The sequence below is a fragment of the Mesoplodon bidens genome, assembly GCF_964165515.1.
Source record: "Mesoplodon bidens genome assembly, contig: HAP1_SCAFFOLD_129, whole genome shotgun sequence".
NCBI classification, from domain to species: Eukaryota; Metazoa; Chordata; class Mammalia; order Artiodactyla; family Ziphiidae; genus Mesoplodon; species Mesoplodon bidens.
Window position 1 is genome coordinate 951,365 of NW_027671294.1, and position 20,518 is coordinate 971,882.

Sequence of the window (20,518 nt, forward strand, 5' to 3'; positions counted from 1 at the left end):
ATATCTGCCTCTTCCTCCACACACCCAGCTCTTCCTCTGGTCCTTGGAGAGTACAATGTCCAAGGTATTAGGCTGCAGTGCTACAGGGGAAGGGACCACTAACAAATAGGGACATACTCCAGACCAGAACGGCCTGCCACTTCCCTGTATCCCATATGATGAATCAATCTCACCTTGTACTTTATCAATTCTAAGGCATATATTTTTTCACATTTTAGCATTTCCAAAATTAAGATGCTTCCTACCAATGATGATGTTTCAATGACAACTGGCAGCATTTTTTCGCTCTTCATGGCACATAAAAATTGGAGCATCTTATAGTCAATGACATCCTAGATTTGAGGAAGTAGGATTAATTTTTCAATATTTAGTTGGAAAATTCTCTAAAAGGAGCTTGTTCCCAGCAAGAAATGATCGCTTGAGAGGTTTGCTCAGCGTATGGGAATAAGCAGAGACAGTTTGCCCTGAAAGCCAGATCTTGCTGTGTCTAGGTATGTGGTGAATTATCAGCTAAAACCATACTCATACCCCCTAAACTCCAGGAACCACCATTCACTCTTTCAACAAACACACTTAACAACTACTATGTGCTAGTATGTGCCAGGCAGTATTGTAGGCACTGGGGATATTAGAGCAGGAAATGAGATGCACAAAGTCTCTACTCTTAGGGGCTTGCATTCCCATGGGGGAGCTGGGGAGACTCTCAGATCCAAATAGATGCACACACACACACACACACAAATTAGGTAACTTCAGACAATTACGAGTGCTACAGTGAAAATCAAAGAATGATTCTAGAGGGACTGGTGGGGCTGCTACTTTAGACTGGGTGGCTGGGGCAACTCTTTGAGGAGGGGGCATTAGCACTGAAACCGGAATGTAGGAAAGAATCAGGTTGCAGAGATCCGGGGACAGAAAATTCTAGAAATCTGGAGAGCGGAGCAAGTAGAAAAGCCCAAATTTGGTGAGTGCAAATAACAAAAAGTCTGGAAGCTAAAGCCAGGTGAAGAAAGTGAGGGGAGAGCAGTAGGGCAGAGATCAGAATGCGGGACCCCCACTGCTTTGACATTCATCACAGCAGGTTGTGCAAAATCAGGTGGGGCGGGCAGATATGTTGGTCAGATTTTCTCACTCTCCTTTTTGTTATTTGTTTTTGACATCTCTGCAAGAAAGCCCTTAGGAATGATCATCTTTGCCTGGACCTAAAATTTCCCAGGAGTTTTCCTATCCATCCAGAATTTTCTTTTGAGTCTAGATTCTTCATAGGGAAAGAAGCACCTGCTAAGCCCTAAGACGAGCCCCAGTCCCTTCTGGGTTATTGTAGAGAACCTTCCTCCTAGTTTCATTTTGCCATTTCCACTGTTTACTCATCAGAAGGCAACACTTAAAGAAGAAAGCCAGGATTTAGACCTGGAAGAAGAAAGACAGAGCACTTCCCCGCCTGCCTTTCTCTGTCAATGGACGAGGGAGACACCTGTCCGTCAGTGGCGTTGCCTGCTTCTGGCCAGAGTACAGACAAGCAGTGTGGACTACAGGAAAACAAATCTGCACGTGCAAACATCACGTGCAAATTGGTTCACACTGCATTATGCTTCCAGGCCTTGAGCATGCACAGAGCAAGGTAAACAGCTCAGCCTCTGTACTCCTGACCTGCTGTCCTTTGGCCTGATGTCATACGGCAGCACAGCACTGAAAAGTCCTGAAGCAAGAGTGAGCCTTGCGCTTCCTTGTTTGAACTCCACTCCTATCCCCCGTGGTCCTCCGAGTGCCCCTTCCCTACCGCCTGGAATGCGCCCGCAGCAGCCTCCTACTTGACCCCCATGCCTCCCCTCCACTGCCCAACACTTCTCACTAAAACACACACTCAGATGCTGTCATCCTCTACTCAGAAAAATGGAACAGCTCAGGGAAATCCAGAAGATCTGTGGATGCCAACAGGGGCCTAATGTTCTCTGGGTCTCCTTGTATGCGTGTAGCAGTTGCCAGGCAGCCTGGGTGTCCCTGGGATTTGGGGGAGGGGCTGAGGAAGAGGCTGAGCGGGGTCTCTGACCCCTGCTGCCACCAGAACAGCTCCACCATCAGCTGTTTACATGCAATGGCTCTGCCAAGGTTTTCATTTCATGTTTAATGCCTATAATTTATTTCTTTAAAATAAAAATAAAAGATTTGAAACCCTCTGGTAGTGAAATGAAAGAATGGATTTCAGTCCCACTGTGCCAAGTACACATCATGCAATCTTGGGCAAGTCAGCCAACCTCTCTGAACCTCAATGTTTTGTACAGAACAGTTTCCCAGCCTAGAACTATGGACATCTGAGGCTGAATATTAGGTCGTAGGGTCGGGGGCAGCTGCCCTGTGCATTGTAAGATATTTCGCAGCATCCTGCCCTCTACCCACATGATGCCAGGAGTGCCCACACCCCCTGCCAATGTAGCAATGAAAAATGTCTCCAGACCTTGTTAAATGTTCCCTTGGGACAAAATCACTCACGCTGAGAACTGCTGCTCTAGAAGAGTTAAATATTTACCTGTCTTGCGGGACTACGGTGAGCATTAAATGAGATAATATATGAAAAAGTGCTCTGCAAACTGCTATTATTAGAAGTCTGTTGGAAGCATCTGACTTACATCCTGACATAAAGAAATAATTGTACAGTCAATCCTGAATGGGATGAGGAAGCTACTGTGCACTTTCAGAGCTCTGAGATGTTTATCTTTTTGTCTATCTCTTTCAATCTTTGTGATACCTTATCTTTGTCAATCCATAGCCAGTCACTCATTATGCCAGGGTGACACAAATTCTGAAATCCAGAACATTTAGAGCTCAGCAATCCTGGATGTTAACCCCTGATTCCCCAGAATGAAAACAAAGTACGTAAGTGTGTGTGGATCAACCTTCTAGAGAGTAAGAAGTTTGAGCCTTTAGCAAACACATACGACATTCAAACAGGAGCCTGAGCTTCCTTTAACACATTCACACTGTTGTCAAAGCAACATCATGGCCCAAACTTACAGGCAGATAGATAATCAGGTCAGAGGGAAAGCCCTAGAGATAGAACCAGGTCTTTAGAACCAGAAAACAGGATAGCCTGGTTGAAACACAGCAGCCTGCTTAGTTGTGAGAACCAGGATTGGCTGCAACCTTATTACAACAATGTTTTTTGCAGAAAACAGTTTATGTCAGGCAAGGAAAACACACCACCACCATCCACAGTTCTGTTAGACCCCGTGTGGGTGTCTGGGAACATCCTGGCCATCTCGGGAAGGTAGTTCACCATCTTGCCTATACTAACAACCATTGTCATTTCCACCGAAAACTGACCCTTCTCATTTAATTAGGTCCAGTTTAATTGTTTAATTAGGTGTTTTAATCCCAAGAGACTCAAAAGTTACTTGACTAAGGCTCAAGGATGAAGATAACAATTTCGCCTCTCTCTCTGAGTCAAACTTGACTACCTCTTCCTTAGGACCACCACACAGTAAAAACGAGCATGTGTTCCAAACCTCCTAAAGGATGAATCAGCCCATCTTTAAATTATAATCTCTGACAATTTACTGAGCTCTGAAAGTGTCCCATGAGAATATTTATTTCAGAGGTTTTCAAACTTGATTCTTTCGAGCCCTGAGGAACTTCCATGGAAGTTTCTCAGCATCAATCACGAGCCAGGGAAAGAAGAGGTGAAAAGGGAAAGGCCAGGCTGTGATTCACTGGGATCTCCCACTTCTGCTCCCGTTTTATCTGCTTTAGATGTGTCATCTCCTCAGAAGATTTCTTAAAAAAAAAAAAAAGTTTCTTCTACTAAAGCACCCTCAAACCACTCAACTTGTACAGCCCTCCCATTTTTGGAAAACCAAACTGAAGTCAAGTACAATGACAAAGAAATAATTTCAGGTCCCATGCCCATCAGCCAAGTCCAGGTTTCCTGACTCCATGTGGACGGTGAGACTCATCCTTGAAACAGGAAGATTTTCTGCTTTGAAGACAGTCACAACGGAGTTTGAATTTCAGCTCTCCACTTACCATTCATGGGATCTTGGGGAAAAAATGATTAACCTCTCCTAACTACAACTTCCTTGTATGTAAAATGGGAATATAACGTGCCTGGCAAGTGCCAGGGCTCTGTAATTAATACTTATGATGATTATTCCCTGAAGGTACTCTCATAAACAATAATTCTCTTATCACTCCCCACCTTCCTGCCCTCTTCCTTGAGGGATCGCAGAGAACAGTTCATGAAACATATTATCAAATGGGATGTGGGATGCTTGTGAACCATGGGAAGGCAGATGGGCATCTTCCTTAAGTCGTGCCTTTGGCCTTGGCAGCAAAGGTGAAGAAGGTAACAGGTTATCACAAGGGATCAGGGGAGATGGGGAAAAGTAACTGCAAGATTCTCTGCTCTCTACCAGAGGCAGCCCTCAAAAAAGCTGCGCGAGATGCGAGATGCTCCCTACCCTCGGTAAGTCCCTCTCAACCCCGCTAACCTCACTGGGAGTGCAACAAACTCCAGCAACTTTTCCAACACCGGGCTTGGGCTCCGCTCACCCTGCCTCCTCCCAGCTCCCTTAAATAATGACTGAGCGAATGCCTCCGGGACCATCTTCAGCTAATTTCCTTCAAGACATGCAAGCTGCCAACGCTGGGAAGCACAGATAGTGTGGAATACCAAATATGGCCCAAATTAGATTAAAATAACCTCCTGATAAATAAATTACTCACCGAAAATAAATATTGGACTGGCGCGGCCAAGATAACTAGAAGAACAGCACCACCACATGGCAGGTAAAGGAAGTACATGAGCTGCGGTCTGTGGCCAGGGACGATCAGCACCCACCCCCAACTCGGGGGCCTGATAAAGCCAGCAGGGAAAGGGAACTAGCAGCTGTAATCCTTCCCGGCCCTGTTCCCTTCTTCTCTCACTCACCCCGTCATTCATCAGCCTCGCCTGATGCTCAGCCTCACAGCAGAAGCTCTGGCCCTTTGCACAGCCATGTTGGTGTGTTGGCACCTCTCACTGGGTCCCCTTCAGATGCTTGTATGGGATGGACCGTGTGATGCTCTTTCCTAAACTAAATGATAGATGCTCCCACCACACACACACACACACACACACACACACACACACACACACACACACACACATATCCCTCTAATACTTAGGATGTATTTATTTAGCTTCCTTTCAGATTTTGATCTTATCTTCTTTGGGCTAAATAAACCTACCCTTGTTCATCTCTCCTTGGTGTGCACAGAGCTCAGGTCCCAGTGTCTACAGCAGGTAAGCTCTGTAGCCCAACCTCTCCAGGCCTCAGTTCCTACACCTGTGAAATGGTGATGAAGATACCCCCTTACTAGGCATGTACATGCAGTGGTATATACAGTGGTTGACACGCTAAGCAGTCGATAAATGGTACACGTGTGCGATGTCATTTCAATCCCACCGTGTGACGGATGTAGTTTGCTAGTCTTCATTCATACAGAGTCGATCACAGCAGTCCATCCAGTGTGACAAATGCAAAAATCTAGCAATAGTACTTGAAGCAGATTTCTGGATCATCACAGAAATATAGGACTTGCTTCTCCAGAAGTTATGATGGCAGAAAGGACGTTGGGTCTATAATCACACCACAGTTTGATTCTTTCTGGGGACAGGAATTGGGCTGGCCTCTTCATTAAGGCATATTGGAAACAAATGTATGAGGCTTAAGTCACGAAACTGGAATCCTTCTTTAGTTAACATTAGTGTGTTAGAGGTTCTCTGGGTACAGCACAGTGTGAGGAGTGCGGGCTATGATAGGGATCCCAGTGCCCATGGAGGTAGACCCTGCAGGGAAAATACGTGCATACGTACACAAAAATGCATACACACAAACACATATGCAGAAATATAGGACTCACTGATTACAGTATAGTTAGTTCTTAGTTATAGTTAGTATATTTAGAGTTAGTATAAATATAGTGAAAAGGTTTAATTGGAAACCTAACCCTGGGCAGAGATGGGGGGTTGTCAATACCCTTGACAGAGACATTTGTGCTGAGACAAAAGAAAGAACCAGTGTTAGCTGGACAAGAAACCTTCTAAGTCTCAGAGATCTGGGTGGGTCACTCCCTCTCTCTGGTCCTCAGTTTCCCTGTGTGAAAATGCGGAGAGGGGTGGATAAGACCAACCGTTTTCTGGGATCTAGACAACAATTCGTATTGTAGTCATCAAACTCACTAAGAGACTAGATCTTAATTATTCCAACCACTACAAAGAAATGATAATTATGTGATGTGACAGAGGTGCAAATTACTGCTCTAATAGCGATATAGCAACATAGATGTAGCAAGTCTAGAATGTACATCTATGACGAGAATGTGCTACATGTACACAATGTTAAGTGTCAAATATATTTCAATTGTTAGAAAGATTAGTAGTTTTCTGGGTTCTCAGGGAGCCCTATAGTTTTGTGAACGTGTCTCAGAGGCCACCTTAGGGGAGAATCATTGGGAAACGGACAGACAGGGCTCTGAGTTCTCTACTCAAAGAAAAAAATGTTTGAACACCACTGCACTAAACAACCTCGAAGGTCTTTTCCAGCTCTGATGGTCTGACTCCATGGCCCTCCTCTGGAAACTGAAGGGGAAACACTCCGTGGGCAGAACCCTGGGGCACCAGGCTTGTCCAGGCAGCCTGGGAAGCCAGGAGGACAGATTCCAGGTCCCGTGGGAACACAGATTGTACATGTGAGCCCTGTGAAGTCTGTGCCACCCTACGGCTACTGGTGTATGTCAGAAGTTCAAAGGAATCACACTGCCAACCATCCTAAAACACTGATGCCATTCTGAGAACTCCTCAGAGCTCCTAGAATTCCTACAAAAGCCTCAGTTGGGGCTTTTCAAACATGGCCCCTTCTCTGACATTTTGCTGTAGAGCAACTATCTGGCCACCAAGTCCTCCAGTCCCTACACTGCTGATTGCCAGGCCATAGTAGAGGACCGTTGAGAGCTTGAGGTGTCTGGCCATGATCAGGACTCTAGGCGCCAGAAGTCCCCTCCTTCCTATACCCCCGCCAGCAACAGGCTGCACTGACCCCGTGAGCCAGCCAGGCGGAGCTCACCGAGGAAGACACCAGAGAATCTCCTCTCCCTGCCAAACTTCCCACGAGCTCCCTTGCATCTCTCCCTCCCTTCATTCTTCTCTGTCTCCCTCCCTTTACTAACTCACTTTCCCATTCCCTGCACCATCCCCATTGCCCCAACTTATGCAAACTCCCAGACTCCTCTGAATGCTAATGCTGAAGTTGGAGAGTGGTCTGAACTAGACCCATCATCCTCTTACTAAGATGTAGGGCCTGAACCAGAAAGTGCTTCAGGTCTTTCCTTGTTGCGAGAATGTGACCTTTAAAGCTGGGCAGCAAGGTTACTACCAAGGCGTTACGTGAAGATTCATCCCTGGAGCCAGTACACATCAGGCAGAATCCCACAGTGCACGCTCATTCCAAGCACCACTGCCAGGCCACCACTTCTCCAAACTGCATTTATACCTAATGCTCACAAAAGGGTGTTAGGGAGCAGAAAGAAAAAGGGAGAGGTGGGGAGGCCAATGAGAAAGGAGAAGAAGATGACGGGAAAAAAAAGGAAAAAGAGACACAGAAGTCCAGGTAGAGACACAGACAAAAGAAAGAAAGGCAGAGTGGATGCAGATAGAAAAAGGGAGATGGTCACATGGGTGGACTTAGAGATTATCATACTAAGTGAAATGAGTCAGAAAGAGAAAGACAGATACCATATGAGATCACTTATATGTGGAACCTAAAATATGACACAAATGCTGTACAGCACAGGGAACTCAACTCGATACTCTGTAATGACCTCTATGGGAAAAGAATCTAAAAGAGAATGGATATATGTGTACGTGTAACTGATTCACTTTGCTGTACAGCAGAAACTAACACAACATTGTAAATCAACGACAGTCCAATAAAAATTTTAAAAGTATATATATAAACTAGACATAAACTTGGTTTAAAAATAAAATAAAATGAAATATGAAACAAAAACAGACTCACAGATATAGAGAACAGACATTGTTACCAAGGAGGAGGGGGCATTGGGGGAGGGATGGACTGGGAGTTTGGGGTTAGTAGATGCAGATTATTACATATATGATAGATAAACAATAAGGTCCTACTGCATTACACAGGGAACTATATTCAATATCCTGGGATAAACGATAATGGAAAGGAATAAATAAAAGAATGTATATATGTGTATAACTGAGTCACTTTGTTGTACACCAGAAATTAACATATTGTAAATCAACTATACTTCAATAAAGAAATAATTTTTTTTTTAAAAAAAGGGACAGGGGCAAAGGACCATGTCTTATTTTTGTTAATTAGAGAAAAAACTGCCTGCAATGGAAGCATTATTTATTACTCAAAGCCTTATTAAGTTTTGGTAATAAAAAGCTAAATGTTTTTGTGCAGGGTAAAGCATAAAAGGACAAAGCTTTCAATACAGGAAAATTTAGTGTTTGCACATGCGTAGGTAGAGACAGGGGAACTGATACAATAAAAGTATGGAATCTGGATTAGACCGTTCTAGCCCACATACATACAAAAAGGACCCTTGAATGAGCAATGACTTTAATTTTTAGTATCCTAAATTTCGGAAATAATTGGAAAAGAGGCCTAGGACTTCCAAGGCTTTATTTTGCATGTTGTTCCTCGGAAAAGGAAAGAGATGAGAGCTGTCTTTTGGTTCGTTTCTCTCTGTCCGCCATCTACCTTTCCTACATTGGCTTCTCATGCAATAGCTACTTGATGGAAGAAAGGGCTGAGACAAAATAACAAAATTGTTCTTATGCAACCTGGTGCTCTTTCCCTTTCTTTCTGTTATGGTGGGCAGCTCCAAGGCTCCCAGATCCCTCAGCCCTGCTCTCCCCGTTACTGGTGAGGGTTGCCTCCCACCACCCACTACGTCATAGGGTCTTGTTGACCTAAGATTCACAAGCCCACCCATGTTTACTGCCCCCAGGGTAGTAGATATGTCCTTCTGGCTCTATTTTAACTGGGGAATGTTCTCCTTTTGTAACGCAATTATAGAGATATACTAAAATGGCCCACTTTTATACTGATAAGTATCAAGGCCAAAATCATCACCAGCTAAAATGAGTTTGCTTTCAGGAGATAAAGGTTCACATAAATATTCCCAGATATCAGTGCCAGATGGTGAGGGTTTGAATTTTAGACAGAAACTGACTTCCTGCATTTAGGTTCAGTGGACACAAACTCATCTGGGATGTAAATTGACAGACATTCAATGTAAAGTCTTACTTATGCATGAAGGCATTTGAAGCAACTAGAGAATTCCATGACACTCATCCCCCCCACAGCAACCCCAGCCTAAGTGCAGTGGTACCATCCATACCCAGACCTTACATGCCACACAATACTTTGGTTAGGCTGGTAGAACAAAGATGGCAACTGCTCCTCCCCAAATCCATGGAAGACTTTGCTATTTAAACACAGCACTCTTGAACCTTCCTACATTGTTTGTGGGAACTGGTGCAGCCACTGTGGAAAACACTATGGAGGTTTCTCAAAAAGCTAAAAATACAACTACCATATGACCTAGCCATTCCACTCCTGGTGTATATCCAAAAAGAAAACAAAACACTAATTCAAAAAGATACATGCATCCCAATGTTCATAGCAGCATTATTTATGATTGCCAAGATATAGAAGCAACCTAAGTGTCCATCAACAGATGAATGGATAAAGAAGATGTGGTATACACATATACAATGGAATACTATGCAGCCATAAAAAAGAATGAAAATTTGCCATTCGCAGCAACTTGTATGGACTTGGAGGGCATCATGCTAAATGAATAAGTCAGACAGAGAAAGACAAATACTGTATCCTATCACTTATATGTGGAATCTAAAAAATATGTATAACAAACTAGTGAATATAAAAACAAAGAAGCAGACTCACAGATATAGAGAACAAATTAGTGGTTACCAGTAGGGAGAGGGAAGTGGGGAGGGGCAGTATAGGTGTATGAGATTAAGAGGTACAAACTTTTAGGTATAAAATAATCTACAAAGATATATTGTACAACACAGGGAATATAGCCAATATTTCATAATAACTATAAATGGAGTATAACCTTTAAAAATTGTGAATCACTATATTGTATACCTGTGACTTGTATAATACTGTACATCAACTATACTTCAATAAAAAATAAACTTAAAAAAGAAAAAACAGCCCTCTTGCCTGCTGAGCTCAAATATGATCTCAGAATCCTACCCACACATGGGAGTTGGCACTTGCAAAGGAACTTTCTTTTTTTTTCTCTTTTTTTTTTTTTGCGGTTCGCAGGCCTCTCCTGTTGAGGAGCACAGGCTCTGGACATGCAGGCTTAGCGGCCGTGGCTCGCAGGCCAAGCCGCCCCGCGGCATGTGGGATCTTCCCGGACCGAGGCACGAACCCGTGTCCCCGGCATTGGCAGGCGGACTCTCAACCACTGCGCCACCAGGGAAGCCCTGCAATGGAAATTTCTGCTGTCCTTGTTCTAAGATCCTCTAGATCTCTAGAACCTCCTCCCTCCCAAGTAACTTCTGCATGTTCATAAAGACTTTCTGCCATCGTATTCTTACTTCATGTGAACCCACAGGAATGACACCAGTACTCGGGAATTTAAGATCAATTATGCAAGAAGAGCATTTCTATGAAATACCAATAAAAGTATTTGGGAGGGATCATCTGAAACCCTGAATGAGCTTCAGCTAATGTGTGATCAAATATGCAACAGTGATTCTCAGAAGGAGGCAATTTTCACATCCCAGGGCACAATTATTAGTGTCTAGAGACAAATCTTAGTCATTATAACTGGCAATGTCACCTGGTGAGAAAAGGCCAGGGATGCTGCTAAACATTCCAAAATGCACAGGACAGGCCTCAACAACTAAGAATTATCCAGTTCAAAATGCAAGGGTGTTAAGGTTGAGAAACCTTGATAGACATGAAGGCTGAGTATTTAGTGGTAGAAAGACCTTAAGAGAAGTTCTCATCCAGCTCTGTCGTGTTAGGATGAACCTGAGACTCAGACAAAAGTCTATGTGGACAGCTCAGCAGACAATGCGACAATAAAACTTGGTTTATATGTGGAGGATGGCAGGCTATCATTTCCCTGACAGTCCATTTGTATAGTTAAACAGAGATTTGAACTAATATCATTGGTTCTATGTATGGGTCGTTGGATTCAGTAGTACAGGGTAGTAGGGGGCGGTATTGCCTTTTTTTATACATGTAGATATTATAACTCATTCATTCACTTAAACATTTAGTACACAAATATTTATTTTAGGTTTCTTATTGTGCTGATGCAAGTAATACAACAATCAGCAAAGATGACCCTTGCCCTCAAAAGTTTGCAATCTGCTGGGAGAGATGGGCAACAGCAAATTCAATGCAGCATAATCAATGTTGTGTTGGGAAAGCCTATGGGAGCATAGAGGAGGGGCATCCAGCCTGGTCTTGGTAGCCAGGGAAAGTGTTTTCAGAGGGAATGAGGTCTGAGCTGAGCTCTGGAGGGAGAGTAGAAGTTAGAAACTCTAAAACTGAGCCCCTAGTGCAGTGTACTACTCCATTTGCTAAGCACAACTAGCACGTTGGAAACCCACTTAAGGCTCTAAGCCTGAATCAGACGGTATTTGCACTGGCTATTGGTTTCTCCTGGGCCCATGCATCATGTTTTACACAGAAATAGTTAATAACTGTCATGTGACTACATTCAGATTTTTACACATGGTGTATCAGGACACTCAACTCTGAGCTTCAGGGGTGTGTGTGTATGGGTAGAAAAATAAGTCAGCCTTTCTCAGCTAGTGTAAACAGCTCTTTGCAGGAAACTGCTCTCAGCAGGAAGCCACTTTCTCCTCACTTTAGCAAAGCTAGATTGTAACTAACTTTTTTTTTTTGTATTTTTATTGGAATACAGTTGATTTACAATGTTGTTAGTTTCAGGTGTACAGCAAAGTGAATCAGTTATACATACACATATATCCACACTTTTTTAGATTCTTTTCCCATATAGGTCATTACAGATTACTGAGTTCCCTGTGCTATACAGTATGTCCTTATTAGTTATCTATTTTATATATAGTAGTTTGTATATGTCAGTCCCAATCTCCCAATTTATCCCTCCCCAACCCTTTCGCTCCTGGTAACCATAAGTTTGTCTTCTACATCTGTGACTCTATATCACTTTTGTAAATAAGTTCGTTTGCACCATTTAACTAATTTTAAATCAGGCACCCCAATTCTCTACAATCTCCGGCCCAAGTACACCTTTCAAATTTTTTAATCACACAATACCTTGCCTAACTCATTGGTTCTTTCCACAGATCAAAGAAGTAGAAATGAAGAATAAGTAATTAACAGATGACCAGATCTGAACGGACGGTGTGACCGAACTGCATGAACAAGGTAACATCTTAGAGGAAGATCACCAGAAGTCTACAAGCCTGCACACAGTGAGGGATGGTGATGATTCTGACCCCCTATCTCAATGACTAACTGAGATTACTTCCCTCCTTCCCTTTAAAAGTATCATGGACGAATCTTCAGAAGTGGTTTTGGGGGGAGGCTGAGTCAACCATCTCCCCAGATTGCCAGCATTCTGATTAAAGGCATCTTTCCTTTCTACCAACATTTGCGAGTATGTAATTGATTTTGTAAGCAGCAAGCAGCGGGACCCCCACCCCCTGCATTTGATAACACTAGCAGGGCTCTGTCCCCATGAAACATCAGGCCTCTACTGCCAAAGCTGGGCAGGGAGGATCCAGGAGAAAGCTACTTTCCTAAGGCACAGCACTCGCCTGCTGGCTTACCCAGCCGTTCTCAGCATCTTTACCTCCTGCAATCCAAGAACTTCCCCACCTTGCTTCCTCGAACACCTGGTGTTATAATCAGGTGAGCAGACAGAGTGAGCAGGTAAATAATGAAAACCCAGATGCCAAACCTGAGTCAAGTTCAGTATGGAGAATGAACCGTTCTCTCCCCATAACCCGCAGGTAACACTTTCTCCCCCGCTCCTATCTCGAGGGCTTCCTAACCCCTCACTCTTCATTCCCCAACCTGCTCTAACCACCTTCACTCTCCCTGCAGGTCAGGCAGCTGTGGATAGACTTGTGTACTGTACCAAGTTCCAACAAACCAAATGAATTCAAGCTTCAATTATTTTTTCAGTCTACAAAGGGAAGCACTATGTGATGTGACTCTTTCTCTGCACTTAGAGTTGACAGAGATATGTGGTTGGGGGAGAAGGTGTTTTGATTTTCATTTATTTATTTGTAAGTTTTATTAAAGTTCACCTATTACCCACATGCCTCGGGCTCCCTATAAAGGAACAAATATCACAATTGAAGCAGCTGGTTTCCAAGATGCCAAATTAAAATAGATGAAGAGGTAAGGAGGGGAAAAAAATAAAAACATTAAGCTGAAACTTCTTCACTCCCAAGTGCATGGTGCCTTCTACTATATTGCACACATGAAATTGACTCCCAATGTAATTAGACCAGAGCTACAAGGCAAACAAACAAAAACAATTCTCAAATTATTCAGACTCCCAGAGCTATTCTTTTGCAATCACTCAAGTAACTAAGGAAAGAGCCATTTTTTTAATATAAATTTGTTATCAGCATCTACACTCTCCAAGTGATTCCAACACCCCATCTGCCCAAGAATATAGTCACTAGCTGAGTTGTGAATCAAAGGCAAGAATCATGCTTCCCACCCACTGTCATAAACCTTTCTTCCATAGGACAATCCCACTGGAACCTGCAGTTTATTCCAACAGTCCTTAAAAGCTGCTGGTCCAATTAGAAGGAGCTGGAGAGTTCCTCGGGTCTGCAGTAGACAACATACTCCAGTTAGAGTCAGTTGTCTTGGCAGCATTATGAATGGCACCTCCACAGAGAGAGAGATTAACTCTCTCTTTGCAGCCCCGAGTTAGAACTGCTGTAATATCCTCCATCTCACCCCAAAGATCCAGGAATGGTTCTACTGCTGTCCAGGTTGAAAATGAGCCATGGAGACAGAAGAGCATCTTTCACTGAACTCAGAGGGGAAAGAAATAACCACGTTTCAAAAGAGGCACTTACTGGATTTCAGCAATGCTGCCAGAACTTCAGTGGCTGCCCTGGGGAAAGAGAAAGAAAAGTGGAAAAGTCAATGTTCAATGGTCTTTTTGTCAGCCCATGGATCCCATAGCTGGACGGCTCATTGCTGCCACCTAACTGCCCCAATATTAACCAGGTAGCAGGCACTCCATTGATTCTACTGCTGACCATTAAAGGGGCACAAATGTAGAAATCACGCTGAGTGAAGTGTCTGTCTTACAAATGGGTCTCAAGAGTCCCTTTCTCTGCTGAAAGTCTCTTCCCCTCCCACTCTTGCCTCCCACCTTCCACCAACTTCCTCACGCTGTGCTCCTTCCAGCCAGAGCTCTTGCAGTCCCTTGATTTATACGTGGAAACCCTGGGGACTCTGGAGAATGGGTTGGGAGGGGGTGAGACTTGGAGGTTGAGTGAGTACAGCAGTGCACTGCAAACTTCTTGAAACACTCACGGCCCTGGGAACACACTAGAAAACATTCACACATTGGAAAGCAAAGCTGGTTCCTTAGGGTAAAAAATGGTTACATTGCATTTTCCTTCCAAATTCACTGTTTTCTTCCATGAAGGAATTTGACAGTCTTTGCAGTGAGGGGAAGCATACAGAATGAAAATGCATTTGGCTCAGGTCTTAGTGACCCTTCAGTCTACTCCCTGAGCCTGGGAAGGTCACACAAAGACCCACTTACAGGGCAGAGGAAAACTTCATGGCACTGAGAACACTGTGGGAGGGAGAATGTGTCCTTTTTTTCATTAAAGAAGAGAAGTATTCCGCACAGCCCTACTAACTTGTGCTTAAGGCCTGTTAAACAGTGATATGTCCCCAGCACCCTTCTGAGAACTGGGGGAACAGGCCAAAGAGGCTAGATCACCCTTCCAAGATTATATAGACATGTGAGCAGAACTGGGGCCCCAAACCCAGGAATCTCACTTCCCATCTTTGCTTCCTCCACATCCATTGTTCTCCAGAATCTCTCTCGGTACTTTCTTTGCCCTGGTCTCTGCCCAGTTGATAACGGACAATTCTCTTTGCAATACATTATTTACTATTGAGCAATAGAGCTGACAGTAAAAATAATAATAATAATAACAAAGGAATGAATAAAAATAAACTAAAACAGAAAGTAGGCACTTGAAACCTTACTGCTTCCCATAACCCACGAGGGAATCCTGCAAAGCAGTGGCCTGAAACTCACTGATGCAAACCCATGTCTGGGATGACCCCCAGCTCTGTGAGACCAAACAACTGCAGGGCAGTCGTAAAGAAGGCAAGGCTAGTTTTCACCGATAGACTACATCATTTCTCCTTCCCAACCATGATTTCCTCTAATCAACTTTCAGCTTCCTCAGCTACGCTCTTTTGTAACACGACATAGTGCTGTTGCAGGAAGGAGGACCTCTTCCAAGGCCCCGAGAAGGGGACCCCTTCTTGTCTAACACTTGGAAATAAATGTCCAAGGAGACAAAGTTGTCTCTTGCTGGGAAACAATTCATGCAAGTGGTTACCATCATGCCTGGCTAAGGCGGGCAGTTTTGGCCAACGGTTCCCTAACAGCAGGGCAACAGTGGATTTAAGAAAGGGCACGTTGAAGGTGTTGCTGGAAGCCCAAGCCAGTGTGGAAAATCTGTGAGCCACAGTGCAGAGCTCCTGGCTTGGGTTGGGAGAAAATGAATATCAGTACTTTGGGGAAAAGCAGAGTAGCCATATTGAGTTCATCAGAGGAGGTTAGCAGAGAAGAAGGAAACCACAGAAGCAGGAAAAGGAAGAATGGGGATGTCCCAAGCAAAATACCTAGCCAGGTCCTTAGGTCACAGGTCAGGTCTTAGGGCAACTCTGCATTTACGATTTGCATGGCACCTTTGTTTGGGCGAGTTCACCGTGGAGGTAGGGCTCTGGTAGATAATAGTTTTATAAGGGATACACTGGTGGTGGGGAAGAACAGGCTTCAGGCAGGTCAGTTAGGAGGATCTGAGGTAACAGGGTCCCCAGCCAAAAGAGTGACAAAGAGGAAGAAGGAAGAGAGAGGGGTTAAAGAGAAGTTTAGAGTCTTGCTACTCAAAGCATGGGTCTCCCACCTGCACCTTCATATTTCCTGAGAGCCAAATAGAAATGCAGACTCTCAAGCCCCATCTCTGGCCTGCTGAATCAGTACATTTATTCTAGCAGATAATTCATATGCATATTAACCTTTGAGAATAACTGGTTTAGAGGACAGTATCAATCTGGCTCAGTTACTCATTGATGTTGCGAGGAAGATTCAAGGGGACTCCCAGATCTCAACCCTCTAGAAGGTAGCTAATAGTATGATAACATAATAAATAAACATGAATCCAAACAGTGACATGATACAGCAGAAAATACATGGTAAGTGTCACATTAGCCAAAGATGGGAGAGAAGCAAGAAGAACTACAATCCGGCAGTCTGTGGAACAAAAACCACATTCACTGAAAGACAGACAAGAAGAAAAGGCAGAGGGCTACGTATCAGATGAAGGAACAAGATAAAGCCCCAGAAAAACAACTAAATGAAGTGGAGATACGCAACCTTCCAGAAAAAGAATTCAGAATCACGATAGTGAAGATGATCCAGGACCTTGGAAAAAGAATGGACGCAAAGACTGAGAAGATACAAGAAATGTTTAACAAAGATCTGGACGAATTAAAGAACAAACAAACAGAGATGAACAATACAATAAATGAAATGAAAACTACAGTAGAAGGAATCAATAGCAGAATAATTGAGGTGGAAGAACGGATAAGTGACCTGGAAGACAGAATGGTGGAATTCAATGCTGTGAAACAGAATAAAGAAAAAAGAATGAAAAGAAATGAAGACAGCCTAAGAGACCTCTGGCTGTTAACGTAACAACATTCACATTATAGGGGGTCCCAGAAGGAGAAGAGAGAGAAAAAGGACGCAAGAAAGTATTTGAAGAGATTAGAGTTGAAAACTTCCCTAACATTGGAAAGGAAAGAGCCACCCAAGTCCAGGCAGCACAGACAGTCCCATACAGGATAAACCCAAGGAGAAACACGCTGAGACACATAGTAATCAAATTGGCAAAATTAAAGACAAAGACAAATTATTGAAAGCAGCAAGGGAAAAACAACAAATAACATACAAAGAACTCCCATAAGATTAACAGCTGATTTCTCAGCAGAAACTCCACAAGCCAGAAGGGAGTGGCATGATATACTTAAAGTGATGAAAGGGAAGACACTACAACCAAGATTACTCTACCCAGCAAGGGTCACATTCAGATTCGATGAAGAAATCAAAAGCGTTACAGACAAGCAAAAGCTAAGAGAAGTCAGCACCACCAAACCAGCTCTACAACAAATGCTAAAGGAACATTTCAAAGTGGGAAACACAAGAGAAGAAAGGACCTACAAAAACAACCCCAAAACAATTAAGAAAATGGTCATAGGAACATACATATCGATAATTACCTGAAACGTGAATGGATTACATGCTCCAACCAAAAAACACAGGCTTGCTGAATGGATACAAAAACAAGACCCATATATGTGGTGTCTAGAAGAGACCCACTTCAGACCTAGGGACACATATAGACTGAAAGTGAGGGGATGGAAAAGATAGTCCATGAAAATGGAAATCAAAAGAAAGCAATACTCATATCAGGTAAAAGAGACTTTAAAATAAAGAATGTTACAAGAGACAAGGAAGGACACTATGTAATGATCAAGGGATCAATCCAAGAAGAAGATATAACAATTATAAACATATATGCACCCAACATAGGAACACCTCAATACATAGGAAACTGCTAACAGCTATAAAAGAGGAAATTGACAGTAACACAATAATAGTGGGGGACTTTAAGACATCACTTACACCAATGCACACATCATCCAAACAGAAAATTAATAAGGAAACAAAAGCTTTAAATGACACAATAGCCAGATAGATTTAATTCATATTTATAGGACATTCCATCCAAAAACAGCAGACTACACTTTCTCCTCAAGTGCACACGGAACATTTTCCAGGATAGATCACATCTTGGGTCATGAATCAAGCCTCAGTAAACTTAAGAAAATTGAAATCATATCCAGCATCTTTTCTGACCACAACGTTGTGAGATTAGAAATGAATTACTGCGGGAAAAGTGTAAAAAACACAAACACATGGAGGTTAAACAATACGTTACTAAAAAGCAAGAGATCACTGAGGAAATCAGAGGAAAACAAACAATATGTAGACACAAATGACAATGAAAACACGATGATCCAAAACCTATGGGATGCAACAAAAGCAGTTCTAAGAGGGAAGTTTATAACTATACAAGCCTACCTCAAGAAACAAGAAAAATCTCAAATAAGCAATCTAACCTTACAACAAAAGGAACTAGAGAAAGAAGAACAAACAAAACCCAAAGTTATCAGAAGGAAAGAAATCATAAAGATCAGAGTAGAAATAAATGAAATAGAAACAGAGAAAACAATAGCAAAGATCAATAAAACTAAAAGCTGGTTCTTTGAGAAGATAAAAAAATTGATAAACAATTAGCCAGACTTATCAAGAAAAAGAGGGAGAAGACTCAATTCAACAAAATTAGAAATGCAAAAGGAGAAGTTACAAGAGACACTGCAGAAATACAAAGCATCCTAAGAGACTACTATAAGAAACAATATGCCAATAAAATGGACAACCTGGAAGAAATGGACAAATTCTTAGAAAGGTAAAACCTTTCAAGACTGAACCAGGAAGAAACAGAAAACATGAACAGACCAATCACAAGTAATGAAATTGAAGCAGTGATGAAAAATCTTCCAACAAATAAAAGTCCAGGACCAGATGGCTTCACAGGTGAATTCTATCAAATATTTAGAGAAGAGCTAACACCCATCCTTCCCAAACTCTGCCACAAAATTGCAGAGGGAGGAATGCTCCCAAACTCATTATATGAGGCCACCATCACCCTGATACCAAAACCAGACAAAGATACTACAAAAAAAGAAAATTACAGACCAATATCACTGATGAATATACGTGCAAAAATCCTCAACAAAATACTAGCAAACAGAATCCAATAACACATTAAAAGGATCACACACCATAATCAAGTGGGATTTATCCCAGAGATGCAAGGATTCTTCAATATATGCAAATCAATCAATATGACATACCAGATTAACAAACTGAAGAATAAAAACCATCTGATCATCTCAATAGATGCAGAAAAAGCTTTTGACAAAATTCAACACCGATTTATGATAAAAACTCTCCAGAAAGTGGGCATGGAGGGAACCTACCTTAACATGATAAAGGCCATATACGACAAACCCACAGCAAACATCATTCTCAATGGTGAAAAACTGAAAGCATTTCTTGTAAGATCAGGAACAAGACAAGAATGTCCACTCTCACCACTATTATTCAAAGTAGTTTTGGAAGTCCTAGCCACAACAATCATAGAAGAAAAACAAATAAAAAGAATACAAACTGGAAAAGAAGAAGTAAAACTGTCACTGTTTGCAGATGACCTGAAACTATACATAGAGAATCCTAAAGATGCCACCAGAAAACTACTAGAGCTAATCAATGAATTTGGTAAAGTTGCATGATACAAATTAATGCACAGAAATCTCTTGCATTCCTATACACTAATGATGAAAAATCTGAAAGAGAAATTAAGACAACACTCCCATTTACCATTGCAACAAAAAGAATAAAAGACCTAGGAATAAACCTACTAGGAGACAAATGACCTGTATGCAGAAAACTATTAGACAATGATGAAAGAAATTAAAGATGATACCAACAGATGGAGAGATATACCATGTTCTTGGATTGGAAGAATCAATATTGTGAAAATGACTATACTACTGAAAGCAATCTACAGATTCAATGCAATCCCTATCAAATTACCAATGGCAATTTTTAGAGAACTAGAACAAAAGATCTTAAAATTTGTATGGAGACACAAAAGACCCCGAATAACCAAAGCAGTCTTGAGGGAAAAAAACGCAGCTGGAGGAATCAGACTCCCTGACTTCAGACTGTACTACAAAGCTACAGTAATCAAGACAATATGGTACTGGCACAAAAACAGAAACATAGATCAATGGAACAAGATAGAAAGCCCAGAGGTAAACCCACGCACCTATGGTCAACTAATCTATGACAAAGGAGGCAAGGATATACAATGGAGAAAAGATAGTCTCTTCAATAAGTGGTGCTGGGAAAACTGGACAGCTACATGTAAAAGAATGAAATTAGAACACTCCCTAACACCATACACAAAAATAAATTCAAAATGGATTAGGGACCTAAATGTAAGACCAGACACTATAAAGCTCTCAGAGGAAAACACAGGAAGAAC

General features: G+C 42.3%; 1 protein-coding gene across 1 annotated transcript in view; it reads right to left on the reverse strand.

Annotated features, from left to right (window-relative positions):
• Positions 1 to 15,380, reverse strand: part of LOC308611602 (uncharacterized protein) — a gene marked incomplete at its 5' end in the record, with an annotated part of 124,748 nt that extends 109,368 nt beyond the window's left edge. Inside the window, 2 exon segments of the mRNA XM_081260322.1 lie at positions 14,159 to 14,196; positions 15,367 to 15,380. Coding sequence (XP_081116448.1) covers positions 14,159 to 14,196; positions 15,367 to 15,380 — 52 coding nt within the window.
• Positions 15,381 to 20,518: the final 5,138 nt, after the last annotated feature.